The sequence below is a fragment of the Boleophthalmus pectinirostris genome, unplaced genomic scaffold (assembly GCF_026225935.1).
Source record: "Boleophthalmus pectinirostris isolate CB_2022bp ecotype Guang Dong unplaced genomic scaffold, ASM2622593v1 HiC_scaffold_13, whole genome shotgun sequence".
In the NCBI taxonomy this organism is placed as follows: Eukaryota; Metazoa; Chordata; class Actinopteri; order Gobiiformes; family Gobiidae; genus Boleophthalmus; species Boleophthalmus pectinirostris.
Window position 1 is genome coordinate 3,701,800 of NW_026571036.1, and position 25,439 is coordinate 3,727,238.

At 41.4% G+C, this 25,439-nt stretch overlaps 1 protein-coding gene across 1 annotated transcript in view; it reads right to left on the minus strand.

Annotated features, from left to right (window-relative positions):
* The window catches only part of LOC110172315 (beta/gamma crystallin domain-containing protein 1-like), a 184,750-nt gene that overhangs the window by 88,062 nt on the left and 71,249 nt on the right, over window positions 1-25,439 (minus strand). The window contains exons 9-11 of the mRNA XM_055149441.1: window positions 15,270-15,396; window positions 14,516-14,551; window positions 6,494-6,630 (exon numbers count right to left, since the gene is read on the minus strand). Of these exons, the coding sequence (XP_055005416.1) occupies window positions 6,494-6,630; window positions 14,516-14,551; window positions 15,270-15,396 (300 nt within the window). The remainder of the gene's footprint in view (window positions 1-6,493; window positions 6,631-14,515; window positions 14,552-15,269; window positions 15,397-25,439) is intronic.

The window sequence follows — 25,439 nt, forward strand, 5'->3', positions numbered from 1 at the left end:
GGCTCACGATGTTCAAGGTTACAGGAGTGAATCTGGGACCAGGCTCGATGTTATGAATACGATTTTTTTTGACGGACAAAATAGTCCAATCCAATCCACTTTATTTCTATAGCACATTTCACAAACAAACTGTTTCCAAAGTGCTGCACAAATACATAAAAAATAACAACAATAAGATGATAAAGTAAATTACTAAAATAATACTAGTCTTAAAGTAATAAAACTAGTAAAATAATATAAAACCGGTAAAATAAAAATAAAACTATATCATAGAATAGAAATAAATAAACCAATAAATAAATTAAATCAGTAAAACCAATAAAAACACATAAAAATAAATAAAAGACACAGAGGACCACACGACTCACGCGGTGTTAAAAGCCAGAGAATAAAAGTGGGTCTTCAGACGAGATTTAAAACTCTCCACTGTGGAGCTGCTCGAACGTGAAGCGGCAGATCGTTCCAGAGTTTAGGGTCGACCACAGAGAAGCTCCTGTCCTCCTGGTTTTAAGTCTCGTCTTAGGCCCTGAGCTGGAGCTGGACCTCGGACCTCAGAGCGCAGGGGTATAAATTTGGATGAGGTCCGAGACGTACTGTGGAGTAGGGGTGGGCGATATATCGATATTTTAAATATATCGAGATAGTTTTTAAACTCGATATGAATTCTGACATATCGTATATATCGATATAATGCTTATATAAAATTCTGATTTCACCGCTTCACTTGTTTATCTTCTCTCTCTTGACTCCGCGCCTCCGCCTCCCTGATTTTGTTGCTCGTGTCTCCTTCACTCGTCACTGTCGCCGTGAACACCGAAAGTTGGTGCCAGTGAAAAGCTTCAAGCACCACGAACCTTTTCCACCATTTACAGACAAAACCATCAGCAGCACATCCTCATGTTCCACCGAGTCGCGTCCTTTAGCCCGAAAGAAGCTAAACGAGCTGAGCTGCATGCAAATGAGTCATACGCTTAAGTTTCGTTTCTGTAAAATGTAAACACACGTGCGCAAAACTGCATTAAACACATTATTATCGCAAAGCTGATGTGGCTCTAGAGTCGTTATGTTTTATATATTGTAATGTATAATGTAATTAATAATCTGCTGCAGTGTCACTTGTACAATAGTGTTTGGAAACGTTGGGTTTGATCTGCAGTGGATTGTGGGATTAAACCTCAGATCCTCACTGCTGGATAATAACATGGATCTATTGAAATAAGGAACATCCTGAGCTTCTTCTGCTAAAGGAGCTCATGGTTCTGGTTCTGGTCTGGAGAACAGAGTTAATGCAAAGATGAGCTTGTGTTGAGTTGTTTTATTTATGAATGAAAAGAAGGAAATATGTATTATTTCTTTTATTTTACAGTTAAATTATTATTTATGTACTTAGGGTTTTTTGTAATCTTAAATGTTCCTATATGAACTGCTGACCTCTGACAGTTCAATAAAAAAAAAAAAAAAAGACCTTGTGGAATTTGGCAGATTTGTTTTTTCAGTTTTCAGTTTTAGGGGGTTATTTTTTCTTGAACATATATCGAGATATATATCGTATATCGAGATATAGCAAAATATATTGAGATATATTTTTTGATCCATATCGCCCAGCCCTACTGTGGGGCCAAGTCCATTCAAAGCTTTAAAAACAAACAATAAAATCTTAAAATCAATTCTAAAATGAACAGGAAGCCAGTGCAAAGACGCGAGGATTGGGGTGATGTGCTCTTCTCTCCTTTTTGTTCCTGTTAAAAGTCGCGCTGCAGAGTTTTAGACTCACTGTAGTCGGTAAAGTACATTTTGCGAAATGCCGGAATAAAGTGCGTTACAGTCGTCCAGGCGCGATGAAATAAAAGCCTGCATAACTTGTTCAAAAAGTTTAAAGGATAAAAAAGGTTTAACTTTAGATAAAGCCGCAAATGACAAAAAACTTGATTTTAAAAACATTGTTAATCTGATCAAAAGATGACCGTGGGACGAACATGATTTAAAATAAATAAAATAAAATAATTAAAAATAGTGAAAAAAAAAACAGGATCATGTACAAACATTTAAAGGCCAAAATAACGAGGCTCATAGCAGCAGGTCCAGAGAAACGAACCACAAGATCCTAATGTAAGTCAACTGGAGCCGAGTGAGAGAAGGAACCGGAAGAGCCTCCTGCCGCACTTCCTATTTGGCTCAAAGCGGCCACAGCGTTATCTATGTCCACTTACATCTATGGTTTGCTCTGGTGAAGGGTCCACCACCTGCTCGCTTCTACGGAGATGTTACTACTTTGCCTGGAATGTTCCACAGTGTGTTATTAAACTCTCCATGGAGACAGAGTTGTCAGGTTTGGCCGTTTTAGAGTAAACGAGGTACATTTGTGAAGTGTGTGGCTCCGGTGGGCATTAACGTCACACAGGACGGCCCGGATACAGACACGTGTCTCTGATACAAACTCCTGGCTGCAGGGGCGGAGTTTAAACTGTGGACAAGTCTGGGGAAGTGTGGGGAAGTGCAACACACGTGGACTAAACCAGGACTGATCCAAGGGATGCACCAGGAGAACTAGACCAGGACTGAACTGGACTAAAACAGGACTAAAACAGGACTAAACCAGGACTAAACCAGGAATAAAACAGGACTAAAACAGGACTAAACCAGGACTAAAACAGGACTAAAACAGGACTAAACCAGGACTAAATAAACTAAAACAGGACTAAAACAGGACTAAACCAGGAGGACTAAAACAGGACTAAACAACAGGACTAAACAGGACTAAACCAGGACTAAAACCAGGACCAGGACTAAAACAGGACTAAACCAGGACTAAAAACCAGGACTAAACCAGGACTAAACAGGAAAACAGGACTACTAAACCAGGACTAAACTAAAACAGGACTAAAACAGGACTAAAACAGGACTAAACCAGGACTAAACCAGGACAAAACAGGACTAAAAAACTAAACAGGACTAAACCAGGACTAAACCAGGACTAAAACAGGACTAAAACAGGCCTAAACCAGGACTAAACCAGGACTAAAACAGGACTAAACCAGGACTAAAACAGGACTAAAACAGGACTAAAACAGGACTAAAACAGGACTAAACCAGGACTAAAACAGGACTAAACAGGACTAAACCAGGACTAAAAAACCAGGACTAAAACAGGACTAAACCAGGACTAAACCAGGACTAAACCAGGACTAAACCAGGACTAAAACAGGACTAAAACAGGACTAAAACAGGACTAAACCAGGACTAAAACAGGACTAAAACAGGACCAGGACTAAAACCAGGACTAAACCAGGACTAAAACAGGACTAAACCAGGACTAAAACAGGACTAAACCAGGACTAAACCAGGACTAAACCAGGACTAAACAGACTAAACCAGGACTAAAACCAGGACTAAAACAGGACTAAACCAGGACTAAAACAGGACTAAAACCAGGACTAAACAGGACTAAACAGGCCTAAACCAGGACTAACCAGGACTAAACCAGACTAAACCAGGACTAAACAGGACTAAACCAGGACTAAAACAGGACTAAACAGGACTAAACCAGACTAAACCAGACTAAACCAGGACTAAAACAGGACTAAAACAGGACTAAACCAGGACTAAAACAGGACTAAACCAGGACTAAACAGACTAAACCAGGACTAAAACCAGGACTAAACAGGACTAAACCAGGACTAAAACAGGACTAAAACAGGCCTAAACCAGGACTAAACCAGGACTAAAACAGGACTAAACCAGGACTAAACCAGGACTAAAACAGGACTAAAACAGGCCTAAACCAGGACTAAACCAGGACTAAAACAGGACTAAACCAGGACTAAACCAGGACTAAAACAGGACTAAAACAGGCCTAAACCAGGACTAAACCAGAACTGAACTAGGACTGAGTGTTGAGATGGGCCCAGAGGTGCGCCCCTGTAGACTGTCGGGTGACCGCAGGTGAAAGAACCGTTGCAGCGCACCATGCCACACAAGAATAACAGCAGCTGTCGCCCGATCGTGCTTTGTGGACACCCTCCTCCACAGGCTCGGGATTCTCTCTCTCTCAAATCCAAGATTAGTTCTGGTTTAGACCTGGTTTAGACCTAGTTTAGTCCTGGTGACCTACTGATGTTCAGTGATGTTAAAAGTCGCCTGCATGAAGTTGGAAATTATTTGCTGTTGCAAAAATCGTTTATGAATGCACTCTAAAAAAAAAAAAAAAATCTGATAATATATTTTTTTTATTTATTGTCTTTACTACTCTAAGAGGAGACTCACATTGACCCAATTTGAAAACCCTGTATTAGACCAATCACCATCCATCCATTTTCTTCCGCTTATCCGGGGCCGGGTCGCGGGGGCAGCAGTCTAAGCAGGGACTCCCAGACTTCCTTCACCCCAGACACGTCCTCCAGCTCCTTCGGGGGACGCCAAGGCGTTCCCAGGCCAGCCCAGAGACATAGTCCCTCCAGCGTGTCCTGGGTCTTCCCCGGGGCCTCCTCCTCCACCAATCACACTGTTCTTTATACCCCCAGACTAAGTGTTTAGTCCCATTTTAATACCACACTATGGAGCATTCCACACAAAGCACTGACATCTCCATGGCACTGAGACCTTCACCACAAACAATACAAAGTGCATCTTTAACAAGCAAGAAAAAAATATCTTTCCACTGTTCAGTTTTGACTCATTTCTTGGTCCAAATCTGGGACAAATGTGCGTTACCTCCTTTTAAGCTCAGAGAAGTGTAACGCCACATGTGAGAGAGTACGAGTGTGGAGCGAGGGCAGTGAGTTCAGAAGCGCTGTGTAAAATGTTTTATTGTCTGTGAGGAGACTCTGTGCCAGTGCTCGGCTCAGAGGAGCTACGCAACATCAGACGCCAATTTGGAGAAGAGGCGGCACGATCTCTTTATGCATGTTTCTGTTACGTATTTATTTGTTGAACCGAGAACAACAAAATATCAGAGTTGGAACATTCATTCTAAAATGTTACAATAAAAAGCTCAGGTTGTATTGAAGGTAGCTTTTCTGGTCGGGGTTTTGCCACCTGCTGGTCTCCATGGAGACTGTTATTGCCTCTCCACGACCATTAACTGCAAATACATACTATAAATCGACATAGTTAAGTGTGTTTCAAATAGGAAATGAGCCTATTTCAACTCCTGCAACTTGGCCTGGTGGCATTTAAAGTCCTACAGTGGAACATTTCATTGAATAGAACAGCAACGGCTTTCACGTTACACTTTCAATGGACAAAAATATGTGTATTTCAGGTTTAATAGCCACAAAATAGTGTTAAAATGCTGGGCTTACATGGTTAAAAATCTTAAAATTGGTAAGAAATGTAAACAGATTCATTTCAGGAGTGATCATCTACATCGCAATATTCATATCAGAAGTATTTTTATGACAATAGAGTAGAAATGTAATGATATCCATCCTCTAAATATATTTTCATGATTAAATTTTCCTTTGGTTCTGTCTTAATCCTAATAATTAAGATTTAAAAGCACTTAATAATAAAAAGCAGTTTTTTCTTCATGTGGTCTGCACTGAAACAGCAAAGGATCATGGTCTATGTAGTTCTCTGTTTTTTTTTTTTAGCTCATGTAGCACAACCTCTAGTATATATAACTGTATATATATATATATATATATATATATATATATATATACTCTACATATTTTTCGGACTAGAAGGCGCACTTAAAATCCTTTAATTTTCTCAAAAATCGACGGTGCGCCTTATAATCCGGCTTTATGTATTAATTCTGGTTGTGTTTACTGACCTCGAACCGATTTTATGTGGTACACAGCGCTCAAAAATTTGTCAAAATGTTTTAGTACAATTTTGATAAACTACGAAGAGTCCGACAGAAGGAGCGAGCTGTTTTTTCAGAGTTTATAAATTATGCAAATGAGTCATGTGGTTTTGAGTTTCGTTTCTGTAAAATGTAAACAAATGTGCTCAAAGCTGCATTAATCACATTGTTACTCAATGTATATTTGAGTTCTCATCGTAGGAAATAAAATAAAACAAACTTAAATGATCCACCCACATTCGCCAAGACAGGGAGGCGACGTCGGGCGAATTCTGCCACGATCTGCTGATGGATCGTGGACGCCTGGACTAAGGATCAGTCTCAAGTGTTGTCTGATTATTTTGCTTAATGCGCCTTATAATCCGGTGCACCTTATAGTCCAAAAAATATGGAATTTAAGTCTTATTTGACACCAGTCTCTTGATATTTTTCTTTGTTATAGTAATATAATATGATGTCTGAGCTACTGTGTCCAAGGAATTTCCCTTGTGGATCAATAAAATTTGTCTATGTCTAAGTCTAAACGATGAATTTCAGCAAAGAGACTCAATATATTGTAATGGCCCACAAAATTATTATGAGGCTTTTGGCGATGCGATATCACAATATTTCGGTTACGGTTACATCCCTAGAGCAGAGTGTATGTGCATGTGCATGTGCATGTGCATGTGCATGTGTACTCACAGTCCTCCCAGGATCTTGAGCGAGCCGACGCACTGCAGGGCGGCGTCTTGTCCCCCGTCCTCTTCTCCAAAGCAGAACACGTCCGTCTCGGTCTCCACGCTGGGCCCTTCGAACGCTGCTTTCTCGAACACCACCGCCTGCACACAAACGACACAAAATACAGCTCTGTAAATACACTTTTACAGAAACAAGGGTCATTCATACTTTCTGACTGTACAAGACGAAAATTGTAACGTTTTGCGATGGGATATACGCAGGTCTGTATTCGACTAAAGAAATTCTTGTTGGACTAAAGACGCATCCTGTTCATTAACTGTGACAAAAGCTCGTAAAACTATAGAGGGATAATGAGACTACGTCACTTGGCGCATGTCTCCTGCAGAAAGAGCCTCTGTCCTGTCTAGAATTTGTCTAAAAAATATAAAAATAACAGCTTCATACAAGAGGTCATAGGAAGACATAGGATTGTCTGTTACATAAGGGCGAGTAATACCCCTTTTTAATCATTTCTTTTTATAACTTTGTTTTTATTGGTTTTAAGTAACATTTCAAAACACAAAAAAAAACCAGTATAAATCAAAAACAAAAAAACAATAAACAAACAATGTAACAACAATTGGAGTTACAGGTTCTTATTTAAACATGTATTTGGTATTGACATTTGTATGCACTATATTGTTTTTTTGATGTCTTGATGAAAACATTCAATTTTTCCCATTGCTCATTGTATTTGTACCCTTTAAGTTGTACCCTTTTAGCTTCTTTAATCATTTCTAACGCGGTCTCAACAGTCAGTATGATGCCACTTATTCATTTAGCCAAAAAAACGGTATTGTTTTATTGGCAGATCAGGTCAGAGGGCGGCTGTGATTGGTTAAATCTCGGCTCAGGGTCCCTCCTCCTCCAGCGACGTCATCAGGAGCCAGAGCAGATCGATGTCACCGAGCTTTAACCTCATTAGTGCAGAACCATCCGTCAGGCTCGTGTCAGGTTAAGTCCCCGATATTGTGACGGGAAACAGCTCATGACCACACAGTCAAATCGATGTCACTCCGTCGAATACGTCACCTTTGCCTGATCGACTATTAACCCACTTTATCCAATTAAAGAGCGTAGGACTGATTTTCTTTTCATGTTTTTATAATTCTGACTTGGCTTGGTGAGATTGAACCTGTGGTCAGTATTTATCATAGATTCACATCAGTTAATTGCTCGTTTGTGGAGAAGAAAACGTAAAAAAAAAAAAAAACCCAAAAAACAGGAAGTTGCTGAGAGTTGTAAAACAGAATCCCACGCAACCCCACAACTGTACAACAACTCACTCTTATGTAATGGATAATACTCCCTACAACTGTACAACAACTCACTCTTATGTAACAGATAATACTCCCTACAACTGTACAATAACTCACTTTTATGTAATGGATAATACTCCCTACAACTGTACAACAACTCACTCTTATGTAATGGATAATACTCCCTACAACTGTACAACAACTCACTCTTATGTAACAGATAATACTCCCTACAACTGTACAACAACTCACTCTTATGTAACAGATAATACTCCCTACAACTGTACAACAACTCACTCTTATGTAACAGATAATACTCCCTACAAGTACACTCACCTACAACTCAACTCACTCTTATGTAACAGATAATACTCCTACAAACTGTACAACTCACACTTATGTAACAGATAATACTCCCTACATAACACTGTACAACCACTCACTTTTATGTAACAGATAATACTCCCTACAACTGTACAATAACAACTCACTTTATGTAACAGATAATACTCCCTACAACTGTACAATAACTCACTTTTTATGTAACAGATAATACTCCCTAAACTACACAACTACTCTTATGTAACAGATAATACTCCCTACAACTGTACAATAACTCACTTTTTTGTAACAGATAATACTCCCTACAACTGTACAATAACTCACTTTTATGTAACAGATAATACTCCCTACAACTGTACAACAACTCACTCTTATGTAACAGATAATACTCCCTACAACTGTACAATAACTCACTTTTATGTAACAGATAATACTCCTACAACTAACAACTCACTCTTATGTAACAGATAATACTCCCTACAACTGTACAACAACTCACTCTTATGTAATGGATAATACTCCCTACAACTGTAACAACTCACTCTTATGTAACAGATAATACTCCTACAACTGTACAACAACTCACCTTATGTACAGATAATACTCCCTACAACTGTACAACAACTCACACCTTATGTAACAGATAATACTCCCTACAACTGTACAACAACTACTCTTATGTAACAGATAATACTCCCTACAACTGTACAACAACTCACCTTTATGTAACAGATAATACTCCCTACAACTGTACAACTCACACTTATGTAACAGATAATACTCCCTACAACTGTACAACTCACTCTTATGTAACAGATAATACTCCCTACAACTGTACAACAACTCATCCTTAAGTAATAGATAATACTCCCTACAACTGTACACAACTCACTCTTATGTAACAGATAATACTCCCTACAACTGTAACAACTCACTCTTATGTAACAGATAATACTCCCTACAACTGTACAATAACTCACTTTTATGTAACAGATAATACTCCCTACAACTGTACAACAACTCACTCTTATGTAACAGATAATACTCCCTACAAACTGTACAACTCACTCTTATGTAACAGATAATACTCCCTACAACTGTACAACAACTCACACTTTTATGTAACAGATAATACTCCCTACAACTGTACAACTCACTCTTATGTAACAGATAATACTCCCTACAACTGTACAACTCACTCTTATGTAACAGATAATACTCCCTACAACTGTACAATAACTCACTCTTATGTAACAGATAATACTCCCTACAACTGCGTAACAACTCACTCTTATGTAACAGATAATACTCCCTACAACTGCATAACAACTCACTCTTATATAACAGATAATACTCCCTACAACTGTACAACTCACTCTTATATAACAGATAATACTCCCTACAACTGTACAACTCACACTTATGTAACAGATAATACTCCCTACAACTGTACAACAACTCACTTTATGTAAACAGATAATACTCCTACAACTGTACAACAACTCATCCTGTAACAGATAGATAATACTCCCTACAACTGTACAACTCACTCTTATGTAACAGATAATACTCCCTACAACTGTACAACAACTCATCCTTAAGTAACAGATAATACTCCCTACAACTGTACAACAACTCACCCTTAAGTAACAGATAATACTCCCTACAACTGTACAACAACTCATCCTTAAGTAATAGATAATACTCCCTACAACTGTACAACTCACTCTTATGTAACAGATAAATACTCCCTACAAACTGTACAACTCACTCTTATGTAACAGATAATACTCCCTACTCCCTACAACTGTACAACTCACTCTTATGTAACAGATAATACTCCCTACAACTGTACAACAACTCACTCTTATGTAACAGATAATACTCCCTACAACTGTACAACTCACTCCTTATGTAACAGATAATACTCCCTACAACTGTACAAACTCACCCTTATGTAACAGATAATACTCCCTAAAACTGTGCAACAACTCACTCTTATGTAACAGATAATACTCCCTACAACTGTACAACTCACTCTTATGTAACAGATAATACTCCCTCGATACAAAACACAGGTCCAGGCTCAATAACAATAGTAAGAAAATGTTTTTTAAGTTTCAGTTTAGTCTCCCCTCCTTTTGCTCTCCGTGCTAAGTCACTCCCTTTCAGAGCGCTGTCACAACAGTGTTGAGTTTCGTATCGTGTTTTTGTATGTTTGCGGGGAGTTGTCGTGTGGCAGCGCAAAGTAATAAAGTCAAAACATGTTAGAAACCGCAAAAAAACAAGTTTGGAAACGACCCCGTCTTTGATAAATGTTCTTCAATACCAGTGCGGACAAAGACAGTGTTGTGTAAAATAGTTTATGGTTTGTGTGAAGAGGGAAACTACGCAACAACAAGACGATGAATCCATGTGTCATTTGCTCATTTGTTTTTCAAAATAAAACCAAAAAAATAAAAGAAAATGAAAAAAAAAAAGTTCTCTTCATTAATTGTCTCCAAAAATAAAAATGGAAAAAAACGGATAATGATTTGTTTTTTTCAGTTTTCGATTTTGTGTTTTAAATTAAAAATGGAAAAAATGGATAGAAAAAACGGACTGAACCAGAACTAAACCAGGTCCGGGACCAGACCGGGACTGAGACCGGGACTGAGATCAGGATCAGACCGGGACTGAGGCCAGGACTAGACCAGGACCAGACCGTGATTGAGACCGGGATTGAGGCCAGGACTAGACCAGGACCGGACCAGGACTTGAGACTGGGACTGAGACCGGGACTGAGACCGGGACCAGACCGGGACTGAGACCGGGACTGAGACCAAGACCGGGACCAGGACCAGGCTGTGACTGAGACTGGGACCAGGCCATGACTGAGACCGAGACTGAGTCCGGGACCAGACCTGGACTGAGACAGGGACCAGACCGGGACTGAGACAAGGACCAGACCTGGACTGAGACAGGGACCAGACCGGGACTGAGACAAGGACCAGACCTGGACTGAGACAGGGACCAGACCGGGACTGAGACAAGGACCAGACCTGGACTGAGACAGGGACCAGACCGGGACTGAGACAAGGACCAGACCGGGACTGAGACAGGAACCAGACCAGGACTTAGACTGGGACTTAGACAGGGACCAAACCGGGACTGAGACCGGGACTTAGACTGGGACCAGACCGGGACTGAGACAGGAACCAGACCAGGACTTAGACTGGGACTTAGACAGGGACCAAACCGGGACTGAGACAGGAACCAGACCAGGACAGAGACCGTGACTGAGGCCGGGACTGAGACCAGGGCTGAGACCAGGACTGAGACCAGGACCAGACTGGGACCAGACCAGAACTGAGGCCAGGACCAGACCGGGACCAGACCATGATTGAGACCGGGACCAGACCGGAACTGAGACCGGGACTCAGACCCGGACTCAGATGGGACCGAGACAGGGCCAAGACCGGGACCTGAGATCGGGACCGAGATCGGGACCGGAGACTGGGACTGGGACTGGGACCAGACCAGAACTGAAAACGGTTTAGTCCTGGTTCCGTCCATTATCCATTTTTTCCATTCTTCATTTAAATACAAAATCTAAAACTGAAAAAAAACCGAATCATTATCTTTTTTTTTTTTTTTTTCAGTTTGGTTTTGGAGACAAATAATGAAGAAAATAGTCGTTTTTTTCGTTTTCTTATTTTTGGTTTTATTTTGAAAAACAAATCACACACGACACACAAGTTTGTAGTGAAATATTTTAGCATATTTTTATTATTTAGTTTTTTTTAATTGGAAAATCAACGCCTTCGATTGTGCCTCAAACGTTTTGCGGAGTCGTAGATCAAACCGGCGCCGTTCGAGTCTGATTCCCGTGAGACAAAATCTATAAGTGCAGCGCGTTTAAGTCACAAAGAGAATTTCTCACAGAGATTATGAGGGAAATTGTGTGTCAAGATAATTACTGTGAATGGCGCTGGCTTAAGTCTGTGAAAGGACGCGCGATGATTGGGTCCCTGATGGAATATTCCGGCAGCTCGTATTGTACTTTGTGCCGTTATAATGGGATTCAGCTGAAGTGCGGCACTCGCGAACGCGCAAGATCAAAAATGGACCGGTTTTAGACAAAAGAGGAGAGCAGCTTTAGAGTCTGAGCACTAAAAATCACCAGAATTAACGTTTTTACAGTTTCAACAAGCTGCTACAATCACAACTGAGCGCTATTTCTGATCTGTTTCCTCGTCACAAACGAACCTGGAGTTGAGTTTTGTTTCATTCACATGTTTAAAGCACAAACCCTGCACATACAATAGGCTCTTATTTATTCTCTCGACAGCTTTCTATTCAACCTCGTGATGTAAGTAAGTACAGTTTATTTATAGAGCGTTTTTCACAGACAAGTGCTTCACATACAAAAGAGAAAAACAGCAGAAGATACATTCATAATACAATAAAATCAGTCATAGCAGCTCTAAACCTGAAGGGGCAGAGACGCTTGTGCAAAGAGAAATGTTTTTACTTGCTTCTTAAAAGCATCGACACCATCTAGAGAGCGAAGATAAGAAGAAAGACGATTGAAAGAATCTGTTGCCTTTTTCACGACCGAGAGCAGGGGTGTCAAACATACGGCCTGGGGGCCAGATTCGGCCCTCCAAGACCTTTAATGTGGCACTCGGCTGATTTTCTACTAAAATATTTTAATTATATTTTCTATTAAAATCTTGTTAATTTTCTGTGGTGTTTATCACAGCAGCGTCTCCAGCGTCTCTGTACGTGGCCCCTCCCACCAGAGCAGCACAAATGAAGACTTGTCTCTGTCCAAACGCTCTTAAAGGACGATCGTTTTGACTGTTGACCGTGACACCCTCATCAGAAAAATGTCCAACATGAGAAAAGTGGAGCCGAGTGCAGGATTTTACAACAAAAATTACTATTTATTATCCCTATTTACATAAAGTTCATGTTAAAACTTTGTGTTGAAATAGTATTTTTTTTAAAGTTTCAGGTTATTCATAATATTATAATATTTTGTAAAAGAAAGAGTTCATCAATTAAATAAGATTTCTGTAATAGATTTGATCGATTGATTGACTGCATTTATATAGCACCTTTCAAGATCCCCAAAGCGCTTTAAGGTTCATTATTCAGTCACTTCACACTCAGTGGTGGTAAAACTGCTACTGTAGCCACAGCTGCCCTGGGGCAGACTGACGGAAGCGAGGCTGCCAATCTGCGCCATCAGCCCCTCTGACCACCACCATCACTCACTCTCACACCACTTTCATACTAGGCAATGTGGGTGAAGTGTCTTGCCTAAGGACACAACAACAGTTTTTGCCACTGGCGCCTCCTGTGGCTCCTGGATCTGCTCAGTGTCTCCATCCAAGTCCTGACCAGGCCCGGCCTGCTTTGCTTCTGAGATCTGACAGGATCAGGCTTTGACAAACTGGTGTGGCCACATTTGTGTTTCTCTGCACAAATATTTGAATTTATTGTTATTTTTGGGGTTTATATGACATGAGTTTTCTGATCCGGCCCCTTTGGGATCAAAGTAGGTTGGATATGGCCCCCGGACGAAAATGAGTTTGACACCCCTGATCTAAAGTGAATTTTCCATGACTTTCGGGCACCTTGATGTGTAGAATTGATTAGACTTTTAGTGCTAAATATGAAAAGTTAATCTTTACCTTAACCTAAACCTGATGGTTTGGAATTATAGTTTTTTAACATTTAAAATCCTGTCAGTGCTTTTATTGTCGTCTCTTTTAAACGAGCCGACGTTCAGAAATAATCATAATAGTCTAATGAGAATTTAACAGAATACTGTAGATGCATGAAAGAGACATTCCATGACTTTTCCAGGCCTGGGAAATGATTTTTTCAATTTCCTTGACTCTTCCAGGATTCCAATGACCGTGTGAACCCTGAATACTGTATAAGGCACAGTGTGATTGGTCTAACAGGTATTCAAACTCCGCCCCCACAGTAATCAGGGCAGTCCTGTGTGATGTCACATAGTACTTAAAATCGCCCTGGCCACCGGCGGCAGCACACACTCAGTTTTTGACTGTTTCTGTCCAGGAAGATGGACATGTACTTACTTAGTAGTAAAATTGCCAGTAAGAAAAGATCCCCCCGCTCACCTTGGACCCTTAAGTCTCTTAGTTTTGTCTCAGAGTGAGTGAACAGTGTCACACAAAGTTCTTTTAGATTTTTAGTCACAGCATCTGGCAACCCAAAGCGACGAGCGAGGAGGCGTTAATTCTGCTTTCTGAAAAGGTTTTAGTGTGAACAAAACGCCGCTCGGAGTAAAATTAATAACAGCTCTGAACATGTTTACTTCATAACGTGGGCACGGGTTGTACTTCCAGAGAATACGTCTGCCTCTTACCTTGACCTCATTGGGATTCTCCACTTTAAATCCTCCCTGAAAACACACAAAGAGCAGGATTCAGAACATGACGAGAGCAGACGGAGTGTTCAGAATACATAATAATAAAATAATAAAACATATATCGGTCCATTCCTTCACTGGGATCGTTGTTAAGCCTGTTCAACTTCGCCTGTATGTATGTTTGCCACCATTTGTGACCCAAATGTTATTTTATATCACACAACATTTGCATTTTAAGTGTAATAACATTCTAAAGTCTATGTGTACAAAAACCAAAGACGCATGTTTCAATTAACTGTGCTCTCGAAGTCAGATTTAAGGCGTATTTAACCAAATATTGTTGTTTTTTTTCTGCTGTTGATGTACTTTCTGTTGCAATCCTGAAATTAAAGGTCTTAAAAACGTGAAAGTGCATTTTAAACACGCTGATTTTTAAGTTATTCCTCGTTTACTTCACGTATTCAGAAGATCCGACTTGTTATTTTCACATCTTTCAGAGATCAGATTAGAGTTTTGGTCCAACGGTAATGGTAACAACAACTAGCATGCAAACGTACACTACCTGATTATAATTACAGTCAGAATTTTGAGAGACAAGAGACACTTATGAAATATATCTGTACTGAAGACGAACTCAAATACATGGAAAAAAAATCAGGTACAGGGACTTTAAGGTTCTCTTATTTTCGTTTTTTTTTCTTTCTGTACTTTTTTTTGTTTCTTCTACTCGAAAGGACAGTTAAGTAGTCACCATCTTGAGCGGTCGGAGGGATCCCACGAAGGGCGACGGGAAGCCCCAGGTCTCGGGGAAGGGGTAGACTCCGGTCTCCAGCACGGCGAGCATGCCCTGGAACCCCGGGTCGCTGAACACGAGCCACCTGCAGGACCACAAGAACCACACACTTCAGCACCGGAGACGGGGACGTGCAGCTCCTGACCTGGACTCGAGTCAGACTTGAGTCACTATTTTTTAGAACTTGAGACCTGACTTGATAAAATGGACTGAGACTTGGGACTCGACTTGGACTTTAGGGTCAGTGACTTGGGACTTGACTTCGAGATTACACAACAAAATATCTCTTATTTAGCACTTTTAAATCTGAATTCTTTCTGTTCTGGCTGTAATGATTCAAACTAAAACATTTATAAAGGAAAAAATAGCATTTCTACAAGCATTTCCTCTTATACCATGACTTTTATCTTCTTATACCATGACTTTTTAAGTACAATTTAGCTTAAAATCCATATAAATTACAAACATTTGGTTTAAAGACTTGAAATGACTCAAAGCAGACTCGACTTGGACTTGCTTGTCTTTGACTTGGGACTTGACTCGGACTTGAGGTCAAAGACTTGCAAGACAATGACTTAGTCCCACCTCTGTACAATACACATACCTGTGTAGTAGTAGTAGTAGTAGTAGTAGTAGTAGTAGTATATAAATTATAATAGTAACAGTAATAAGTAATAGGCAGTTCTAGCAGTACTATTTGCATTCAGAATATATTTTAAGTGAAACTCTACGTATTTATCTGCATATTTATTTTTTATTCCATCAGTCGTTTAGTTATTTTACTAAAGGAAAAAACAACACACCAGTTATTCCTGTATTTATATTTATTCCAAAATGGAAAATGCCAATATTCCAGTTCAATACTTGCTGCATTTTCTGTTTTGTTTGCCCCAAAAAAGTCTGCTGTCTGCTGAAACAGAGATGGGTTTTATCTTTTTATCTTTTATCACTTTTTATTTTACGTTGACAGACCCAGAAATGATAAAAAATATCAACTTAAATGCTAAAATGAGTCAGGGAAGTTATTTATTCAACCCTCTTCAGCTCCTTCAGCTTCCTGTGACTTATTCTCCGGTGCGACTTCTATATTAAAATGTTTTTGGTGAAGTGTGGAGAGGTTCTAGTCTTGTGTGTGAGGATCTGCTGCTCCTGTTCCTCCTGTACCACTGTCACTTGGCTCTACTGCGCATGTCTCCTGCAGAAAGAGCCTCTGTCCTGTCTGTATCATGTCAGTCGATCGCACCGTTACTTCTGCACCACTGAACGATTTAACATTTAAACAAACTTATAAAGACAAAGACTGAGAAGACTGAACACAAATGTCCCCGAAAACAAAATCAGATTCTGCAGATTTACAAACTGCAAGTCGTGAAATCTGCAGCTGAAAATGGAAATCGAGCAGCAGAAAGAAAGTTTGGAGTGAGAGAGAAACTTGTGACACCGGGAGGATGAACCATGAAACTTTCCTGAAGTCACTGGATGGATGGACAAAGTCTGGACTTCAGTGACACCGAAACCATCCTGTCGGGATTCAGAAAGACCCGAATAATTCAGTAAATATAACCAGGTCTAACCAAGGTCTAAACCAGGTCTGAACTGGAAGTTGTCCTAAACTAAATCTCGGTCTAACTGAGGTCTAAACCAGGTCGAACCATGATCAGAATCAGGACCTGGATTAAACAAAATCAAAGCCAGATTTAAATTAGGTCTAACCACGGTCACTCCCCCCAGTACCTTAAGGAACTCCTCACTCCCCAGACCCGTGACGCTCCCTCCGCTCTGCAGCCACCAACACTCTCCAACCCCCCAGAACCAAACTTTGCACCATGGGTGATCGGGCCTTCTCCTCTGCAGTCTATTTCTGTTTTTAAACAAAATCTTAAAACGTACCTTTTTTACTAAAGCCTTTTGTTACCTCTGCCAAGGAGGTTATGTTTTTGCCGTTTGTCTGTTTGTTTGTCTGTGTTGTTTGTCTGTTTGTCTGTTTGTTTCTGTTTGTTTGTTTGTCTGTGTTGTTTGTTTGTCTGTTTGTCTGTTTTCTGTTTTCTTTGTTTGTCTGTTTGTTTGTTTGTCTGTTTTTTGTTTGTTGTTTGTCTGTTTGTCTGTTTGTTTCTTTGTTTGTCTGTTTGTTTGTCTGTTTGTCTGTTTGTTTGTTTTGTTTGTTTGTTTGTTTGTCTGTTAGCAACATAACTCAAAAAGTTATGGACCGATTTTGATGAAATTTTCAGGATTTGTTGGAAATGTGAAAAGGAAGAACTGATTTCATTTTGGGGCTGATCCGGAAGAAATCCTGGATTCTGGATCACTTTGAAATTTTAGTTAACATTGTGGTAAATGGGGCCAAAAAATTTGTTTCTCAATATCTGGGTTAATTATTGACCAAACCCCATGAAATTTGACTCAGGGATGGACAAGTGGGATCCTCTTTCATATATTCCAAAGGCTGATCCGGATCTGATCCAGAAGACTGATTTTATCACAATTTATATAAAAAATGGGGGTAGTCCTTGGCGGAGGTCTGCGCTCTCTGACTGCTTTTCTAGTTTATTGTATTTTATTCTTGTTTTATCTTATTAATTCCTGCAATGGTTTTAGCTTGATCCACTGTTTGCTGATGCACTTTTTTTACTCATTGTTTTTACCTGTAGCACTTTGAGATTATTTTATGTAAAGTGCAATATAAATAAAATGTATTATTATTATTTATTATTATTATTCCATTTAACCCAACCGATCTGATGGCTGATGCTGAGTCTCTGTTTACCTCCGGAGGTCGAGGTCGAGTTGTTCAGAAGTGACACCGAGGATGAAGAATTGAATGGATTTAGTGATTTGGAGTGAGATGGAGAGTTTGTTAAACTTGTTCTGTTGTTTATGTTATAGTTTATCTGAAGAACTGTTCATATGTGACGTTAACAGTCTGTTGTTCTCTCTTCTATTGTTTTTACTACAACTTGACTTTCATTACGCATTTTTGGTTTATCCTCCAGAGCAACTTATAGTCCAAAAAATACTGTAGTAGCGAGGATACATCTAGAATGAGTCAGAGAAGTTATTTATTCAACACACTTCAGCTCAAATCTAACCACAGCACAGAAAAAGAACAAAAACTCTGCCGTTAGTCCAAAGAAAAAGTCCCCACGAAACATATTGAGCCCAAAAATAATCGCTCCATTTTTCATATATTGAAAGATAAACAGATACACTAATTATCGTGAAGGATCTACACAAAAAACAACAGAACAGAATGTGTTTAGGCGCGATTCTACTAACAACGCACCAGGAGTTATCCCGGCAGACATCGCATTTCCATTTCCTTGTGTTTATGTATGTATTTCATGTATTTTATTAGAGACAGGCTCCAACCCCAGCTGACCGAGGCCTCTCCGTCTCCCGGCCCGCAGCTCCAGTCCATCCATATTCAAACCTGCTTGTTACGGCTCCGCACTGACCTTTAGAGCCCGCTGCGGACCGCGCCGGAGCCCATTTATTTGTCTGGAGGATTTGGACTCAGCGAGGGCTTAAAAAAAAAAAAAAAAAAAAGACCTGCGGTGATGTAAAATTCACTGTGGTTCAAACGCGGTCGGAGTGCTGTTTTCTTTCTTTCGCACGTAACAGATGAGCGGGTTGAATCAGTTTTTCAGGTTTTCTGCGACTTCTCGTGCACTGATAAAGCGCGGATTCACTTATCTCCGCCTACTTCAGCTGTCCCCTCCTACTGCAGGAGGTTAGTGTAGTCACGATACTAAAAATGTCAAACTTTTGACGTGCATTACTGATTCAGATACTATGATTTTTTCAGGTATGGGCGAGTATTCAGACCAAATCGCTGAGCAGGTTAAATCCAGACTGTGGAGGCTCTGCAGACGCTTAAAGCACGCTCATCAATATATTCTACATGTACATTTTAGTGCAGGAGTACCCACACTTTTTCAGCATGCGAGCTACTTAAAAGATGACAAAGTCAAGCAAACTGTACTACACCCCTTCTTTGAGAGAACTTTACAGACACTTTACAGAAAACTGTGAAGAAAGTGAAGAAAGTGGGTAGGATTTTTAAACCTGTTTTTTCAAGTTACATTCTCTTCCTGGTTTTGCAGTGGGATTTACCTCTGCACATTTAACAAACCAAACCCACATGTGACAAACACAGATGCATTTGTGCACTTTTATTAGGCAAACTTCAGCCACATGTCGTGGTGGGTCTGTTCTGTGCTGCAGGCTCCTCCTGCCAACACTAGAACATACATTTAAATTAGTTTTTGCTTTGCATTTCATCTTGTCCTTCTAATCAGCACATTGAGGAAGGAGCCCGTGTGCACTGAACACGAGAGAGTGAAAAGGTGAGGAGCAGCGCTGACGTGCAGCAGATGAACAGGTGCGATGTTTTAAGAAGTTTAACCTGCCCTGATACACACACTGGTACACGAGCACACGAGTGTGTGGTGACGTGTCACAAAGTGTCTGTGGGCTCCAGACGAGCACACAGGCTGCAGTGAGAATGCACGTGCTCTCCCGCACTCCGGTACAAGTTTACTGATCGCATTCGTCGAGAGTCAGACCGAGACAAGACCGAGACAAGACCGAGACAAGACCGAGTCCAAATGCGGTCAGGTCCAAGACAAGACCAAGATCATAAAAAAACGACCAAGACCAGTCTCGAGTACTACGACACTACACTCTGCCCGCACGGCCTTGGCGATCGACCTGTGGATCGTGATCGACATATTGGAAAAACCCTGTCATTTCTTTAATGTATTTTGTACCTGCGCAGGAACAGCAGATGGAAAGGAGATTGTAGTTAAATCTGGCACAGAGCATCTATTTTCTCTGAGATTAATGTTTTCTGTGCACTGTCCTCCTTTTAAATAAATAAATAAAACTAAATAAAACAGACATGTCAAACTCAGGCCCTGGAGCCATAATTATATTTGGCCTGTGAGATCCTATCATATCTGTATAGAGACATTATTTATTTACACTTTTGTTATTATTTTATATTCTGCTTGTTCTGGATTCAGTGTTTAAGCAAAACTATGATTAAATATTTATTTTAGTAAGAAAAGGTTTAACATTACATATCTCAAAAGAAGAGAAAACATGCAGATGTTGTTGAAATTTTTCTATAAATACTTGGTCTGGCCCACGACTTAGTCCCAGTTTTTAATTTTGGCCTCTGTGAATTAGAGTTTGACTCTCCCGAAATAAAATAATGGCAGAATAGACGCCTGAGTTAACTTTTTAATACCGTCATTTAGCCTTTGGTGTGAACAAAGTGAATAATTTAGATGCTCAGAGTGAATAATGTAAGTGAGGAAGAACTTTGGACCACTGCAAATCTGTTTTTCACATTTTTAAGACAATAAAAATCAGGCCCAGCGCCTTTAACCTAGACATGGACCTTTTAGCACATGTTGGATGGATAAAAATAACACTATAAACAAAATAACTGCTGGTTTAATATCTCCACGTCTACAGGCAGGTGCTAAAAGTTAAGCCATATTCACAGAAAATTATCATCATCTGAATTTAATTACACTTTTGCCCCACCTCAGACCTCGGCAGATGCACCAGGGCAGGGCTATGCTACGTCTGCACAAACACCCAGAGAAGAGTCTCGATCTGGGGTCACGAGTTCTGTCCCCACACCCACCTCCAGGCAAGTCGCTACACCACAGGAATCCAGAGAGGAGAGGAGACGAGGGGAGAGGAGACGAGAGGAGGGGAGACGAGAGGAGGGGAGAGGAGACGAGACGAGAGGAGAGAGGAGAGGAGACGAGAGGAGAGGAGAGAGAGAGGAGAGAGGAGAGGAGACGAGAGAGAGAGGAGAGGAGACGGAGAGGAGAGAGAGAGAGGGAGGAGAGAGAGGAGATGAGAGGAGAGGAGAGGAGAGAGGAGAGGAGAGGAGACGAGAGGAGAGGAGAGGAGACGAGAGGAGAGGAGAGGAGAGGAGACGAGGAGAGGAGAGGAGAGGGAGAGGAGAGGAGACGAGAGGAGAGGAGAGGAGACGAGAGGAGAGGAGACGAGAGGGGGAGAGAGGAGAGGAGACGGAGAGGAGGAGGAGAGGAGAGGAGAGAGAGGAGAGGAGAGGAGACGAGAGGAGAGGAGAGGAGAGGAGGGAGAGAGACGGAGAGGAGGAGAGGAGGGGAGAGAGAGGAGAGGAGAGAGAGAGAGGAGAGGAGGAGAGGAGAGGAGAGAGAGAGAGAGGGGAGAGGAGACGAGAGGAGGAGAGGAGAGGAGAGAGAGGAGAGGAGAGGAGAGGAGACGAGAGGAGAGGAGAGAGAGGAGACGAGAGGAGAGGAGAGGAGAGGAGAGGAGAGAGAGGGAGAGGAGAGGAGACGAGAGGAGAGGAGACGAGAGAGAGGAGAGGAGGAGAGGAGAGGAGACGAGAGGAGAGGAGACGAGAGAGAGGAGACGGAGAGGAGACGAGAGGAGAGGAGACGGAGGAGAGAGAGGAGAGGAGAGGAGAGGAGACGAGAGGAGACGAGAGAGGAGAGGAGAGGAGAGGAGACGAGGAGGGAGAGAGAGAGACGGAGAGGAGAGGAGAGGGAGAGGGAGGAGAGGAGACGAGGAGAGAGAGGAGAGGAGAGAGAGGAGAGGAGAGGAGAGGAGAGAGGAGAGGAGACGAGAGAGAGGAGAGGAGAGGAGAGGGAGAGGAGAGGAGAGGAGACGAGGAGGAGAGGAGAGGAGACGGAGAGAGGAGAGGAGAGGAGAGGAGACGAGAGAGAGAGGAGAGGAGACGAGAGGAGAGAGAGAGGAGAGGAGAGGAGACGAGAGGAGAGGAGACGGAGAGGAGAGGAGAGGAGAGGAGAGGAGAGGAGGAGAGGAGAGGAGAGGAGAGGAGAGGAGACGAGAGAGAGAGGGAGAGGAGAGGAGACGAGAGAGAGAGGAGAGGAGAGGAGAGAGACGAGAGAGGAGAGAGAGAGGAGACGAGAGGAGACGAGAGGAGACGAGAGAGAGGAGAGGAGACGGAGAGGAGAGGAGAGGAGAGGAGACGAGAGGAGAGGAGACGAGAGGAGAGGAGAGGAGACGAGAGGAGGGGAGGTAAGGGCGGTTTTGTTTTTGTTTTGTTTTTTACTTCTGTGTTTGACTGAGACGCTGCAGACACATTTTAAGTCAGTGGTTCACAAACTTTTGAAACGAAAACCTTTCCTCTGAACCTGCAACTCCAGGCCACCAGACTGTTCGGTATAAAACTTGTATGAGTCTCCACCGTCTGCAGTCGCTCACGTTTGTCCAACATTCAGCTTTACGCAATAAACTGTTATCCCCCCCCAAAAAAACAAATAAATTAAATAAAAACTAGGGCCGGCGCGTAAATTTTGCGCTAATTAATTCATTATCGCAACAATAATTTTTCTCCCCTTAACGCAGTTTTAATTTTTTTTTTTTAATTGTAAACGTCTGTTGCTTTTATTTTGAAAATCTCCATTGCGAGCGAGGATAGAGTTGTTAATTTCCTGCTGCGGCGCTTACAGGAAACAGAGAGAAAGAAAGCGGGATAAACAAACACGGAGAAGAAGGGTAAAGGACTTTTACATGACTGTTTTCATTTTAAAGTTCTTCAGTCGACACAAAGTCATTTGTAAAACTGAACTGTCTTTATCACCGGAGTTTCACGAGTCTGAAATGCAACACACTCGGCTCACGCAAAATCATTCAGTGAAACAAGTGGAGCGAGACTTCGGACACGTGAGATGCAACGTGTCATTTTACGTATTTTACACATTTTCGGGGCACGACCGCGTGGTCCATCGCTCTTCGCCGCAACCCTCCTCCTCCAGTCTCACTTTTCTTCGCCGGTGCCAGCGATCACAATCTTAATCTTAATAATTATTAATAATATTCTTGTATGTCTTAGCAACTTGCTTTTATTCAGAAAAGTAAAAAAAAAAAAAAAAAACAAGTTCTAGGAATTGACAAATTGCGCTAATCCATGTATCATTCGTTCATTCGTTTTTCAATATAAAACCAAAAATAAGAAAACAAAAAAACAACAGTTTTCTTTGCTATTTGTCTCCAAAACCAAAATGAAAAAATGGATAACGATTAGTTTTTTTCAGTTTTCAATTTTGTGTTTAAATGAAGAATGGAAAAAACGGCCGTTTCCCGTTTACGTGACTTCAGTGATAACTTTTGCACCGGGTACGGACTGAACTAGGACTGATCCAGGTCCGAGACCAGACCGGGACCAGACCAGGACCAGGCCAGGACCAGAGCAGGACTGGGGCGGACTCCAAGCTTTGACTCTGAGCCTCCACGGGGTCCAAGCCTCAGCTTCGAGCTCCGGTCCTGCCGTGGGCTCTGAGCCTCCGATCTGGTCTCGGTCTTGTCTCGGTCTTGTCTCTGTCTCAGGCCCGCTCTGGACCGGGTCTGGTCCTGGTCTTGTCTCGGTCTCAGGCTCGCTGTGGTCCCGGTCTGGTCCCAGTCTCAGTAGCGCTCTGGTCCCGGTCTGATCCCGGACCTGGTCCATTTGAACCAAAAGCTCTTGGTTCGGTTCGTTTTCGTTGGTGTGAAAGCGTCAGTTGGAGGCTTTGCACCACCTCGGAACCAGCCGCGGTTCTTGAGTGTGGAGGACTGGAGCAGCCCGTCCGGGCCTGTAGTCCACAGAACATTCTCACTTTCCCCACACGGAACCAGCGCGGAGACGATGACACGGAACCGCTCGGACCGCTGGTCTTGGTCTCAGTTCCGCTCTGATCCCGCTCTGGTCTCGGACCAGAAGAGTTTCTGTCGCTCTGTTTCCCTCCGGAGGTCGAGGCCGAGTTGTTCAGAAGCGACACCGAGGATGAAGAATTGAATGGATTTAGTGATTTGGAGTGAGATGGAGAGTTTGTTAAACTTGTTGTTGTTTATGATATAGTTAATAGTTAATATGTTACGTTAAAATTATACTCTGAAAAATACAGTATTTACAGGTTTGTTTTAGCACATTTTGGATGGATGGCAAAAAATATATATATATATATTATTAGGAGACTCTAAAAATATATAGTTTAAAGACCCTGTAACTGATTTTTTCCCATGTTTTAGAGCAAAATGTGGCTTGCCCAATACAGATAAATAGTAGAAGCAGGTTTGAGGGCAACATAAGTCTGCGGCGTACGATCTGCATCTAATTAAAAAGCGTTTTATTGTCCGATAATCAGTCAATACAAGTTTATCAACTCATCAAGGTGGATAATTTGGATGCTCAGAATGACATAAGACAAGCGAGGAAGAACTTTGAACCACTGCAAATTGTTTCAAATGATCTGCTCTGCTTTGTTTTTCACATTTTTAAAGACAAAAGTAATCAGGTATAGCGTTCAGAAAGGCCGGAATACTTGAATAAATAAATCCGTTTACCTCCCGAGATCGAGGCCGAGTTGCTCAGAAGTGACACCGAGGATGAAGAAAACCCCCAAAAAGTGCGACTTATAGCCCAGTGCTTTACAGTAGAATAAATTTATAATCCGAAAAACACAATAAATGAAAAAGGTAAACAACTACAACATGTTTAAAATCTCTGAAAAGTCCACACAGCAGAATAAGTCTGATTTAATAACTCCTAAAACTTTTTCAAGTTTTCCAAGTGACAGGTCTTGTGGTCATTAGTTCCTCGGCGCTCATTAACCCTGAGTTTTCAAACTTTTAATATTAATTTCTGTTGGAAAGTCTCTGAAAAATAAATGAGCTGCACGATGAGATCAGATGAAGCGACTAAATGAGCAACACGACGCCTCCGAGATTTGCTAAATGAGAAAATCGGATCTATTTTCCGCAACAGTGTCAGGATATAAAGATGTTTAAAGGTTTTATATTACGCAAAATTGACTCTTGTAAATAATAAAACATAACACAAACAAAGCGCTTTTCAAGATACTCAAAGACGTTTTACATCAGTGTTTCTCAATTATTTTCTGTCGCGCTCGTCCACTCTCCGCCGAGACTATAAATAGTGTCGTTTATATTCACAAAGCGGATGTTTGTTGACAATATTCGTCACGTTTTCGCTAAAAAAACTCAAGCGTCTTATCAGCGTGATTGGGGTGATTTAACCATCACGTGTAGTGTAACTCCTTAAATTTTCAAAATTAAGGACTCTTGGCTGAGACTTTCCCCCATGAAGACGACATTTGATGACCC